Genomic DNA, 14,827 nt, shown 5'->3' on the forward strand with positions numbered 1-14,827 from the left:
CTGCATGAGCACTGAGGCTAATAATGTATATCCATTTGTCACTCTTATGTCTCAAGACTGAAATACTAACTTTCATATACTAGATGAATATTCAATGGTAGCCTACTGTACTTCAGTTTTTAGACGCCAACACAGGTGGGCTCAAAATCCACGGTATGAAAATGGGTCTGGCACCTTCGTCTAAACAAAACAAAATGTCACACATGAAAAGATAAGCGACGTTCTAGTTCTATCCCATCACTTTATTGGTTTCATATTGCATATCATATACTAGATAACAATATTTGGTATTCACCCTTTCCATAAAATCATTTGAATTAACAGTCTTTGTTGACAGGAAATGAAAAAAGAGAGTCCATCCTTGTTTTCAAACTTCCTGGACAAACTGTCGAAAGTAACAAAATTACAAAACATAGCGGATAAAATAGATTTTTATATCATGGTTATATATTCCATAAAATGTATAATGTCAAACAAAGGGTCTAGGACATTGGTACCACAAGATCTTTTCCCCCTTGTCTTTGCTCATCACCTGATGCTGACTTAAATAATAGAAATGCAAAGAGTTCACCTAAAAATATGCATGTATATGTATCACTATGACGAGTATAGTAAATCCGAGAAGAGGCAGTGCTTCTCGCTGTTTGCAAGGTGAACGACAAATGACAAGAATATTTGCAAAAGCAGTTTACGCAAACACAAAATGGACCAGTATCTCAGCCTTCAGTGCAATTCTTGTTTACACATTCTTCATGTACGTTCACTTTTGGTTAATAACCTTTAAAAATACTAATTCTAATATTTTTCTTCTTGGTTTAAAGTTTAAAATGTCAATATTTTCAGTCAATATTTTTAAGAGTTCACATGTTTGTAAAACAAAACAATAACCTGATGTGGGAGCTGTGGTATTAACCTTGCTCATCTGTGACAGCTCAGTGAAACTCATGCATTCCAAAATACAGTGTCTACAGACTCTAAACCAAACAAGAGCGTCATGAACTTTTTTCAAGCAGTTAAATAGTGTTAAGTAAACACATATGGACTGAGACAGATATATCAGGAACTTGGTCTGTTGCCCACAGGATGGCTGACTTAGACCCCGGGTTCACCATGTGATACGTTGTTTAATGACAAACTTCCATGGTTTTACTGTAAGTCAAATTTCCAACAGCTTTGTTTGTACCATGTTCATATTTAATCAGTTTTCACACTGGAACAGATGCATTAATTCAAGTCTGACATCTGATATATGTAGGACCTAGGGCATTATGTGCACTCATGACAATGTTTAAAAGTAGATCATGTCTTACATTACCAGTAGATAATAACTAGCATGAAGAATCTCCACATGTACCTCTGGGGTAGTAATTACAGTCTTGTTTTAAGTCTTTTCATTTTTCTGTTATAATGATTATTTTAAACTCACCTTGCACTAAGAGTAACAAATATTCATTGTTCTCTCAAACTGATGCAACAGCCCAAACCTTCCATACGCTGCCTTAAAAATACAAAGTTTTGGTTCTGATTTTCGAAAAAATATAATGGTAGGAAAAAATGGTGTTTTTATTTCTTTTCTTAAACTCTTCCCACACCAATGTTGAAGAACTAACGTAATGTTGGCAATGCTGGGTATATATTCCATGCATGCTCTTGTCTTGAACAGTGAGTACATATTTGTCATCAGCACATTCATTTCAGTCATTTGAGTAATTTCAAACACTGGATGGCCACTTTCTCCCCTCCCTCCTCCAAAAGTAGACTGCCCTCCACACCTGTTTTAAATTTGAATTCATCAGTAAACATTTCAATAGTTCTATCCAAGTAAGTACATACAAAACACATCCTGTGATGAGCTGAAAAACAAGATACACAGTTGTATCACAGTCTCTAGTTGCATAGTGGCCAGTGCCTATCACATGTCTTTTTGTTTCTGCACAAAACACAAATGATACATACAAATAAACAAACTCTAATGTGACATGAAAACACAAAAGGAAAACAGATTCATTGATGATTCTGGCATAATTGCTCTTGATCTTTACCACAGGAATGAACAGGCTCACATCTGTATGGCCTATCAGGGTCACACTGACCTTTAGCTGTGAATATTAATCTTCTCCATTTTCACAGAACAGAATAAATATCTGCATGTTGTAGAATGACATTAACCAACACATGACTTCATCTGATCAAATTTAAGTGACTCAACATATCTGGTTATAAGATTCAGAACAAAAGCTCAACAAGTAATGTATAAAATAGAGACTGGCGTAACAAAATGATCTCTGACCAAAAGATTATCACAGAAACTTTTGTACATGTCTTTTCTTTTGGCACAGCTCACCCAACACAAACTCTCTGGATTTTACAAAATTCAAAACCAGATTTATTCCAAAACAAGGAACAGAAACGGAAACAAACAAATAGCAATGAAAACAAGTAATAATACTGTTGCAAGATCAAACTCAAGAAACACTATGTCCTAGCTGAATATAAACAGATTGCACATATCATAGAACAATAGAATAAGATGACAGAACAAAACATGAAACAGATAACTACTAATGATTATGATACACTTCATTGCATAAGAGTTGAATACTGTTTGAAAGCACACAGCAGTTGTATCAATTTCATGATCACACTTCACTACAACTAATCGTCACTCAGCTTGTATATTGCATGTTCATACATGTACATTTCACATAAGTTGGCCTTGATTACGAGTATGTCGTTTATTGCAGTAGATATTCTACAACTGGTATATTCCACACTGACCAAGAATTCAAGGAGCCATCAAAAACCAAAAAGACTAATATTGTAAACAGACATCATTGAAAAAATATTCCAAAAAATTTCATCAAACTTACAAAATATTAGAGCAAATTTAAAGTTTAAAGTTACTTAATCCTTCATGAAAACCATTAACAGATCCAATGCGATAAGATATTTTCCTTCTACCATATCAAAATTAAAAAATCTAAATATTTTTTTTTTAAAAATACCCCCAAAATATTGTAATAGGCTCTTACTCTTAGTCACAGAAGAGGCTACCATTGATCACATGCATCATGCAAAATGATAATAATTAATAGCAAACAAGGCGATGATTCAATAATTTACATATTATAATTCCTATCTACACATTGACAGCACAAGGTACATCCCTGCATATTTAACCCTCCGTCTGTTCTTCTGTTATGTCAGGTGTAGGAACATCAACCCTGATAGCTTCAGCCTCCACAGTTACCTGCCCTTGATCTACTGGGACACCAGCTTGTTGTGGTACAGGTTCCTCTTGGTAGGGCGTGGTCCTGGAGGACTCCTGGCCTGACTGCCTAGCTGACATTGGGCGGGTAGACTGTGGTCTTGATGAAACTCGACCTGAGGCAGGTCGGGGAGATACTGACCCTCTGGCTGACATTGGCCGGCCTCTTGTACCAACAGGAGGGGTTGGGGACCCTCTCGTGGGGTCATTGTCCAGCCCTGTCATTTTACGCTGGGTTCTGGGTGTTGCCGGTGATTTGGCACCTACCTACAGTCACAAGTACATCACATGTGAATGAAAACAGTACAAGAATGAACCTTTTCCAAAATGTCTTACATCAACAGCAGACAAAATAAACAAGAGCTGGAGAAGTGATTCCCAGAAGACCAAAATAACTGATCTGACACACATTCAACAGTATATTTGTACTATTTGATCATATTTATAAAATTCAAGCAAATATGTTTACAAAAATACACATAAAACTTTTTGCAAAGGATTGCTATTGAAGGATGTCTTTTCATGCATTTAAGACAGAAACTGCATTTAAGACAGAAATGACTGCATGTTGCAGGAAACAAAACCTGAATATTACACCATATGCATTTTTTGAAGCTCAAGACATTACCTGATTGACTGACTGTGGTGACATCTTAGATGGCATCTTCGCCTCTATCTGCATCCTCTCTATTCGGCCACGGTATATGTGACCATCTACTCCCTGCACATCTACCTCCTCCCTGGAAACACACAGTTTGATGTATCAGCACATACATGTTGAACTATCCTGATCAGATCACTAGGATGTACATATGCAAACAAATCCATTTCCTACAAGCCATCATGTACCTGGTATATTGCTGGGTGGAGAGTTACACAAAATGTAGAAACATTCCACTAAACTTAGAAAAGTAAGCCAAAATTTTAAACTGGTGGGACCGACCTTCCCACCCATTACAGCAACACTCTTTATTGCTGCAACGGTCAAGAAAGGCACGACTACAGTGCCATCCATTTTCAGACCGACTGATTCAGCAATAAGACCAGACAATATTAGGGATGCAATGATACACAGATATATCAATGCATCAATACTTTTTCTAAGATGACACAATTATCAATACATTCACATGGCTTAAAACTAAACTCACAACTGTATGTTTAGTTTTGAAAGTATTGGTTTGAATGTGTTTATGTATCTTTTACATTTTGCAACTGCATCATATTTTTTTAATGAACAAAGACTGAAAATTGGAACTATTTTATCTCTGAGGTTAAAAAATGGTGATCTTATAATGGACAATTATAAGATATGAAGTATCAATGTAACTAAATTTACACAATAATGCAGGAAAATTAGGTATTGTGATAATTATCGAATCGTGACATGGGGTATTGTGATGAGTATCGATCCATCAACTTTATGCATCATGATATCACTATACAATATGCTGGAATATTGCTGAGTGCAGCATTAAACAACAAACCAACAGGCTACACTTACTTGTAGATGGGGTACACTGGTGCAGGGGCCACGTCTGTTTCCTCCTTGAACAGATTACTGAAAACACAGGTTTCACCAATCATACAGACAGATCAAAACCAACATAATGATATGTGTAACCAGAGTAGTTTCTTTAGTCAGTGTTTACAATTGACAAGGGTCCAAACAACTGAATGTATCCATAACTCATTATACTTTCATATAATCCAACTTGGCCAGGAAATGGCTTGTTGTTTCTTTTATTAACCTGAAGGCAAATTTCTGTCTTTTAGGATTTTTCAGATGACCACTTTTTTAGATAAAACAAACAAGCCCAACATATCCAATATTCTCTGAAAAAACATCGTCCATAAATAGGTCTTAACTATGGAGAGATGTTCACATTGTATTACTGCATTCTAATTTCTTTTGACCCGTGAAGGTCCTGGGGTAGAATAGGCCTTCAGCAACCCATGCTTGCCATAAAAGGTGACTACGCTTGTCGTAAGAGGCGACAAACAGGATCGGGTGGTCAGGCTCACTAACTTGGTTGAAACATATCATTGGTTCCCAACTGTGCAGATTGATGCCCAGGTTGTTGGCCACTAACTTGTCTGGTCCAGACTTGATTATTTACAGACCGCTGCCATATGGATGGAATATTGCTGAGTGCGGCGTAAAACTAAACTCACTCTCTCACTCAATAATTTCTTTTCTTGTTTGAGTGCACTTAGTTTCAGATCCCCCAAAAAGATTTCTTAAAGGTGCATACAACTGACAGCATACACTAAATCTGGAAATATGTTTTCAACAGGCAGGCCCACGGTCCCCCTGGGGACATCTCCCAAGTGCTATAAACAGACCACAATGTTACCATTTTAAGTTGAAAAGCCTTGTAATGAAATAAACAATGTGTTACTGCATAATATCTACCAACTGAAGCACAGATAGTTCCATCTTGATATTACAATCCATCTACAACAACTCTTAAATGCTGGAGTGGTGGGGTAGCCTAATGGCTAAAGCGTTTGCTCATCACACTGAAGACCCGGGTTTGACTCCCCAGATGGGTACAATGTGTGAAGACCATTCCTTGCTGTGATATTGACGGAATATTGCTAAAAGCAGCATTAAACTAAACTCACTCACTCTTAACTGTTTATGATGACATGTCCTGTGACTTCCAGTTGTTGATATTTGTCCATTTCAAATTTGAATACTAAGTATACTCACTTCATCTGCGTCATGCGAGACACCCTCTTGTGGGGATAGGTCAAGGTGTGGTTCCCCCCACACTGCCGTGTTGTGGCATAGTAGTCGGTGATGTCCTGCTGGTTGAAACTGAGGAGGAAACAACTAGCTGTTATTTAAAAGCTGTGTCACTCATAAAGAATGCAGGGCTTTGTGCTTTCATGTAAATTAAAATAGCCCAGTCAATATCCAGAAACAAGGAGTGGTTTGGTATAAGAACATTGTTTAAAACAAAGTGACAAGCATCTTCCAAATCTACTTCTTTAGATAATCATTCCATTTCAGCAGAACTGTGAGTACAAAATATTGAAATGTATATCAAGTGGCATTACAAAATATTCCTGACGTTTTGGATTTATATATAATCAAACCTTTCCTTCATCTTCCCATTTGAGGCAAACTGAAGACAATGATGATGCATTTTTCTTACAGATTATGTAAGAAAACACCAGTTGCCAGCTTCACTTGATTAGAAGCTGGCATACCGTACATAATGATGTAACTGCCTCAGTTACATGAATCGAATCACATTACGAAACTGTGTCCTACCTCGGAATTCCCTAAAAAAACTGAATATTTCTGTAACATCATCACAAGTTAACCCATCCACTAAAGATACAGCTGACACGTCTAAGCTACGTTCTTGACAACTTCACATATTCAGACAACATGAAAAACTATTCCATTAGCATATTTATCTTCCAGGTAGTGTCATCAAATACTTCTTTAATATACACAGCTAGCAAATAAAGGTCACAAGGTGTAAAGCTATCTTGTCATCTTTATGATCACTTTAAATTGTAGTGGTAGTTATACAACTAACTAATGTGTAAAACAATACGTAAATTGCCCTGAAAGGTTTGTATTCGTCCTGTCCGTTCATTTTTCAGAATATATGTGGTTATTTACAAACAAAAGAATTCTGGATATGTGATAAAATGATAATCCTATGATTGCACCATGGTCAGATCACTGGAGCAAACACTCATCTCATAAAGCAAGTAGAGATGAATAAGCCTGAGGTTTATCAGCCATTGTTTACGAACAAAAATGGTCAACAAACTGGCTCTCAGTACATTTGTAAATCCATATTAATGTATAAAAGGTAAGATAGTTTATACATGACATCTTGTTTACTATCTTATGATGGGACATTTCAGTAAAGATTTATATACTGTTGTGGAGCAAGAACATACATGGAAATGCCACGTCATAATATAATATAGAAGTCGTCATCAATAGAGTATCTTACCTTACTTACTATTCATCAACTTCTAAAATATCAATCAAGCAGATTGTTTTCATGCACTGTATATGTTCAAAGATCAACATCAAATGTGACCTAATCTCTCAAGCATGGCATAAATATTGTTCATCTGCATCAACAAAGCAATGAAAACATTAGGTTAGTATCAAGGCAAACACATTTGTTAGCACATGAACAATGTTCTCATAAAATACAACATAAATACGTGAAAGAACAGAATGTGCTGAAAGCTCCAACTGGTGATGTTCCCATGCTGACTTACATGGCACGTTCTCTCTTCTGACTGCGAGCCAGTGCTTCTATGTCCTGGCCAAAATGAACAAGGAACGCCTTCAAGTCGGCACGCCTCATCTTGGCCAACTTTTTGTCAGCAAGAGCACGCTCAAAATTCACCATATTGGTGCCAAGATACCCACTACAGATAGAACCAAGAGAGACAGAAAGACAGAAAGGTGAGTGAAAACAAAGACATGGAACTGTATAAGGGAGCGGTCAATTTTCAAAGGGTAGATGTTCTGAATGAACTAACTTCATAGTGAAATACTGATGTCTATGGAACTTCTGTGCATATGTTTGGGTAATAATTCAGAATCACCAATTGTCATCAGTTGACATGCTTCCTAGTAGACCCCTCAAAAAAAACCCAATATCATGAGTACTGTATCAGACTTCTGAAGTCTGTGACTTCAGCCAACAGTTTAAATCCCAGGGATAAATCTATAATTTCAAACAAATGAATGCTGGGAAAAATCATCAAAGGTAAATTGTTCAAAATAAGGAATCTTTCAGTTAGGAATTCTTTCATTAAATTCAGTATTTAAACACTGCTTAAAATCCTACAAGGTGAAACTATCCTTCAGGCTTTAAGAACTCTGTTGATCCAGTTATCAGTAGTAAATGTCACGTCCACAAAATATATTTTTGTATATTCAATGCAATACTGGTAGTTTAACTACATTAATCAAATATTCAGAACAAATATCATTTGGTCTTGTAGACTATGCTCACACATTGACATCACTCCCAAAGATTTCCTTTGATACCTCAACACAATTTCCTTCAAATGTAAGTGCTGCATAAGAGTCATCACTAAGTCTTGTGTATATTGTCATCTAATAACCCTTTGAAAATTTCAAACCATGCAGTTGAAAGACTGAATGCAATTGGGACAACTATTAGTAACATGGTGCATGAGATGAGAGGACAATGGTGCTGGGACAAGTAATGAGGATTAGGCGTGTCGTCTGCCATGCTCAGTGAGGTGCAATCACAAACTGAACCAAAATCTGGGAGAATTTACCGAAACTGATGTGAAGAATGCTGTTTGTCAACTACCCCTTGAATTCTAATCAAGAAAAAACATTTGATGCAGGTGAGCTATGGCCATTACCCAAGCACAAAACAGCCATGCAAAGGCAGGCAATACAATGGTGTATCTGCACAAACAACCAATGATGAGACACAGATTACAAAATATCATGGATTTGTTTTTCCCTCTTCAGCAATTATCACACTGTTGCATGACTGTAAGGAAATATCAACAGAACGTGAAAGAAAACAGCATCAGAAAAAGCAGTGAGGTGGAAGATGAAAGCTTAAATCCAGGTTGCCATGGTTACCAGGGTACAAAGACACACTGTTTCAAGGTCACATGTCTTCTCAACAAACAGGTATCCAAGGCCCAACATGAATTTTGGATCTTAACCTTTAAGCAAAAGACTGAATGAATGGGTCATAAACAATTTGAATACATGCCATTTTTTTTCAAAAGCACAACACTTTTCTGCAGTGACACAGGAAGCTTCTAGCAATATATACATTTGTATACAGTGAGAAGAAGCTACATGTATTTACAAGGTGCTATCTACACATGGAAATGACAATCTCATCTGTCACTCACCTCTTGGCATTCTGACGAATTTGATCCAGCTCAAAGGTGGTGTAGGGTCGTGGTGACCTAGTGGCCGGGAGACCATTCTGACTTGGCAGTGATGGGACTGCACTGTTGGAATGAGGATAAAGTAATATCAGTAACAATGAAGTCCTAATTAGTGTAACATTTGTGATCTAAAGCTTTATTCTGAAGCAGAAAATGTTCACTATTCATAAAGTCACACTGTCGACTTTCATCCATTGTATTTACCACAAATACTCGTATTGTCTTTAATTATATATGGCTGTGTATTCTTTTCACAAATAAAATGCAACATACTCTTTCAGCTTATATCCTGAAAATATCCCTGAAGACAGAATATTACTTGCAACATACAGACACAATAGCAACCTTGTAATTTATTGTAAATTCAAACACAAGTAGACCAAGGTAAATCTGTGACAGGAAATCCATTAACAGTAAAATGGCAAAATTTTTAAAAGTGCTGAAAATAACATACATCACAAATTTCAGAAACATAATTCTGGATGTCTGCATGACTGTATCTTCTTGACATGGCATTATCTTACCATGAAATGGTTCAGTATCTTACCCAGTAGGCATGAGATCTACAGGGCGGTCACATGACAGGCAGTTGAATCTCTGAAGCAGTTGCCTAGAAAAACATAATTATTCATGCTGGAGCTATCGGACATATAGTGCAAAACAATTCAAAGTGGAACAACACAGCTGCTGACAATCATAAAACAAGGAAATAATATCGAAAAAGTGAAAAGACAGACCATAAATCAAACAATTCACTTTGCTGTAATTATCCAAGTAGACACTGAAATCTGACATTGCTGAGTGGATGTTGTTTTATGCCACACTCAGCAGTAGTTCAGTTCTTAGGCCGCAGTTACATTACAGGATATTTACATATCCAGGCAACTAGTGCTTGCTCTGGGCGCTGACATATATATTTCCCGCAATCATTGGATGTCAATATCAACAGCCCATCGTATTATCAGTCTCAACTCCATGGGGAGTATACAACTTTTGCTGCCTCTAGGTGCAACAAGTTATTTGTAGCTGTCTCATCCTATCGAGGTACCCATTCACAGCTGGGTGGACTGGGACAGATAGTCCCATTACTTTGTCCAAGTTTACTGTACATTGCTGTATCTGTATTAGGTGTTTGCACATGTTCATGTGGCCACCATCTGGTCATATACCCAGGGATTTGTGGGTTCTTTTAAGTGCACACAGTTGTGTACTGTGCACTAGGGGTTGTGACAACATGGAAAGAGTCTGTAAATAATTAAATCTGGAGAAGACAATCCAGTGATCAACATCATAAGTATCAATCGATGCAATTTTGATATGATTCCTTTGTCAACCAAGTCTGACCAACCAATCTCATAAAATGCCTTTTATGACAAGTATGGGTTGATGAAACCAGTTCTCATCACGATCTTCACAGGTAATCTCATCCAGTAAGAAATATTTCCACTTTTGCTAAAAGTGGCCTAAACCTAACTGTCATCCCTGATTAAATAACTTACTTCCTAAGTCCTGCAGCATCATCTTCTGACCACTCGTTGCCAGCATTGGCCATGATCTTCTTGTTGAGAGCCCTGAGGCGTGACTCCAGCCAGTCCTTGAGTGGGTCAATCTCCAGTCGGTCAAGCTTGCCCTCCACGTCATTAGCCAACTGTGCATAGGCATCTTTCCAGGAACTCTCCTGGAGGCAGACACAACGCTATTTCTTCACATGGTGTAGCATGAACAACAAACACACCAGTCACAGGTAGGAGTCACAGGTAAGTGAGTAGCATGATGGGGACCTGTCTAAACTGGACTCTTGTGATATTGCAAATGCTCTTGAAGGACGTTATATTTAGTCATTTTCAATAAGACATTATTGATTCCTTGCAGTGGAAATAGGACATATATTTCACATAAAACCACATTCAGGAAACTTTACAGTTGCATACCGAGCCTAGTAATACTGACACTACTATTAAGATAAGCAAAACAATGCCATACAATAACTCTGAATTTACTGCAAATAGTGCTAAGAGACAATTTCTTAACAGCGTATATAACTGCAGGCATGTGATTGCAAATGATGAGGTACTAACATGTCCATCCAACTTGTCCAGGATCTCCTTGATGATCTTGTTGATCTCGCCTGTGGTATTGTCAAACAGGCTGTGGTTCACTTTGTTGTCCAACTGACGCTTGTCAGCTTTCTGTCACGATATATCAAACAAACACATCAGATCAATTCCCTCATCAATAATAAAACTACAGTGACACTACACAAATAAAGACAGAAATTATCCACAGACCACAGCAAGTGTAATAACTTTGCATAACATTTGTTTCTGGATAATCACTGAAGTCTAATCACACCAGACTGGCTGATATCAGGAAACATGTACCTGACTTCAATCTGCAGTTGGAAGAAGATGATTATGACACTCACCACATCAACCTCCATAGCAACATATTCCTTGTCTGCCTTCTTGTCCTGAAGAGTATCACAGTAGCCTAGAAGGTTCTGCAACAGCATGGTTCAAACATGAGCCACCATAAATAATGCCATTTAAGGCCTTTTCCAGAGTTATTTCACTTTTATTATTCAATGATCAAAACAATGTTCCAAAACAATGATCACAGTTTTCAAAGCAATGATCACTCTTTAAAGGCAATGATCACAGTTTTCAAAGCAATAATCACAGCATTAAAGTCAGTGATCATACTTTGAAAGCAGTGATCACACTTTAAAAGGCAATAGTCACAATCATACTGAAAACTATCAACCTCTTCAAAGCTTGAAGTAAAATCCATTTGCACTGTCAAACTGGTCTACAGTACTTATTCTACTGTCACAATGGCATCATATGTGCATTTGCCAAATGCACAACATAAAACAGTCCATACACAAGTCTGAATGACGTATCTAATGTATGAACACTTACTTAAAGAAATAATTGTTACTTAATAACCTGTAGGTAACCCAAATTCAAGACAATATACAAGTTTGAATTTTTATAGACCTCATAAGGTCAAACTGACTTGCAAATGTTAGACTTCTGTATCAACTTAACCATGAAGACTTCTTCTGAATGTTGTAAAACAGTATTACAAAAGTACTGATAATCCCAACAAATAAGTACCTCATAATAATGGTAGCACTAAAAGAACAATAAGAAAATATTGCAACCAGTGGTACACTAACCTACACAGTGTGTGTAAACCTATCTCCTTCCAGTAATGATGAACCATAGACCAAGCACCCCGAAAGTAGTGATTTTGTCTGATATCAGCTAAGTATGGCTGTAACATGGGTAATATGCTTTCATGGCAACATTTTTGCAACAACAAGTCACACTACAGTCAAAGTATCCGGATTCACCTCTCATACTTCCTGGCATTAATTCTACATACATAGCAGGGACAGAAAGTCATTCCTTTTCTCAGTAGTCACAGATTTCCAATAGTAATTCTTACACTGGTTATCCACATGGACACACAACCAATCCTTTTTCAATATCACCAGTTTCAGGCTAGTGCACTGATATTAATTTCAAGCATTGGATATATGAACAGAAACATTGAAGACACTCTGCTGTTTCTCACCTCAATCTGTTTGGAACGGTGCTTGTTTTCCTCAACAATGTTCTGCGTGATGTTGTGGAGTCGTTCAAGTTCTGCTTGCAGCTGCAGAATGGCCTGCTGAGCTCTGTTCAGAGCATCAGAGTCCTTCAAACATAATACAAGCTGTGTAAGACCACACTCAAATATGAAGAAGTCAATTTACATTCATAAATTTCAATTTGAAAAGCTGGTATCAAAGTATGAAAAGATTAAATTATCTCAACTGTTAACATTATTTTTACGTATAAACTATAAATTTAGCAATTATCATCTTTGAATTTAACTATGATAGTTACACTGCATGGAACACTTCAATATCATGCCTCACAACCAATATGATGCAATAACAAATATAGTGAACCGCAATAAAATCAGAATTAAAAAATAACACAAATGTGATAATATAGAACAAAAAACATCAAATGAAAGGGTCCAGTTTCACAGAGCAATGACAGCACTCTGTCACTAGTCATAGTGCTAAATTGCTTTGTGGACTGGGACAATACTGAAAAGTAAGTGATATGTTAAAAACAAAGACATTTTAGGCAATAAAAATAAGAAATCAGGAGCACTTCAACTGTAAATGTTGAAATAATATCTTTAAAGTAATCTGAAGCAAAATGATGTTGTCTTGCAGGATTAAAACAGCAGAAAGCAGTGATATTTGAAAAAAAGAACAAAATCAAGAGAGTCAGATATAGGAGTACAATTAGCGGTGGTCCTGCGGCGCTGATGTTGGCGCTGTCACAGTTGTTGTCATCAGGATGCAGAGAGTCAACATTTTTTAGAATTTCTTCATTGCTGTGTCGCACCGTCGAAAAGCTCTATTTAGAAAAAGGTTGCTACAGTTACAAATCTACTACAGACTGACATGCAAAACTGACAACAATCAAGGATATACCCAGATTAATAGAAAGCATGTGCATCATACTACAAAACAAAAGAGTGTCGAACTTTCCACAGGCATTTGTAAATTCTTATTACCCATTCTATTCCTTATCCTTTGGAACTTCCCTTTAGAAAATGGGTCATAGTAGACTACAAATGATGTCAACAGTGTTCAAATAAAACAAATCTGCTAGTGTGACATCAAAAGGCCTTAACATCACATCACAGTTATGTGTACAGGTGCACATATGGATTGTATCTATTCAGTTATCTTGGACATGAGTAATAATGACTACGTTCATCAGAAAACAGTTTTAGCATGAGATTAACACACATGCTTGAAAATCTTGCTTTTATGTGTAGACAAAAACTGAATATGAATTTAACTTTCATGTCAAAAAGTAAACGGTTTATTCTGAGAATAGACTCTACAGAATTAATCATGTCATATAGTATGCTATATATTGTATTGTGATTTCTTCCTGCATAACACTTTTCACTTGAAAACTTAATGTTTCTCTCTAGGTTACAGTGCTTTGACATCAGGGCTGTGGGAATACAATGGCTCCTCTGGCAGTGAGGAACACTCTCAGTACATACGTATCCTGTTTTTCTACACATTTAATTATACATTACAATGTCCTTTTATTTAAAACTACATAATTCTTCAGCTAGATGATGGTGTTCTGTAAATAATCCAGTCTGGACCAGACAATGCTGTGACTGACATCATGAATATCCATCTATGCATTTGGGATGGAATGACAGGCATCAACCATGTCTGACTACCTGTTTCCATTAGTCGCCTCTTACAACAAGCATGGGTTGTTGAAGACCAGCTCTAACTCAGATTCTGACAGGTCTAGTATTCAAAGTGAGCACTGTCAGATGCTATCATTTTAAAGTCAGGGATATCAGGGAGATACTGATATGAGAGAAAACTCTCGTCCTTGTTGTCCATCAATTTGTAAAAGAATTTCTGTGATGAAACATTACCAAGGAAACATGTTTCATATGTATTTTACCAAAAATACTGAAACCTAGAATAGATACCACATAAAGTACCAGTATTATGGCAGAAAGTCAATAATACCATGCAGTACTAATCAAGCAATTACCAAATATGTATAT

The 14,827-nt window shown here is 36.9% G+C and overlaps 1 protein-coding gene across 1 annotated transcript in view; it reads right to left on the reverse strand.

Annotated features, from left to right (window-relative positions):
* Positions 1 to 227: 227 nt before the first annotated feature.
* Positions 228 to 14,827, reverse strand: part of LOC137283596 (glutamine-rich protein 2-like) — a 41,107-nt gene continuing 26,507 nt past the window's right edge. The window contains exons 8-17 of the mRNA XM_067815185.1: positions 12,791 to 12,913; positions 11,634 to 11,708; positions 11,287 to 11,397; positions 10,708 to 10,886; positions 9,756 to 9,818; positions 9,170 to 9,271; positions 5,985 to 6,092; positions 4,773 to 4,829; positions 3,897 to 4,008; positions 228 to 3,535 (exon numbers count right to left, since the gene is read on the reverse strand). Of these exons, the coding sequence (XP_067671286.1) occupies positions 3,176 to 3,535; positions 3,897 to 4,008; positions 4,773 to 4,829; positions 5,985 to 6,092; positions 9,170 to 9,271; positions 9,756 to 9,818; positions 10,708 to 10,886; positions 11,287 to 11,397; positions 11,634 to 11,708; positions 12,791 to 12,913 (1,290 nt within the window). The 3' untranslated portion in view covers positions 228 to 3,175. The remainder of the gene's footprint in view (positions 3,536 to 3,896; positions 4,009 to 4,772; positions 4,830 to 5,984; positions 6,093 to 9,169; positions 9,272 to 9,755; positions 9,819 to 10,707; positions 10,887 to 11,286; positions 11,398 to 11,633; positions 11,709 to 12,790; positions 12,914 to 14,827) is intronic.

The sequence above is a fragment of the Haliotis asinina genome, chromosome 5, assembly GCF_037392515.1.
Source record: "Haliotis asinina isolate JCU_RB_2024 chromosome 5, JCU_Hal_asi_v2, whole genome shotgun sequence".
Taxonomy (NCBI): domain Eukaryota; kingdom Metazoa; phylum Mollusca; class Gastropoda; order Lepetellida; family Haliotidae; genus Haliotis; species Haliotis asinina.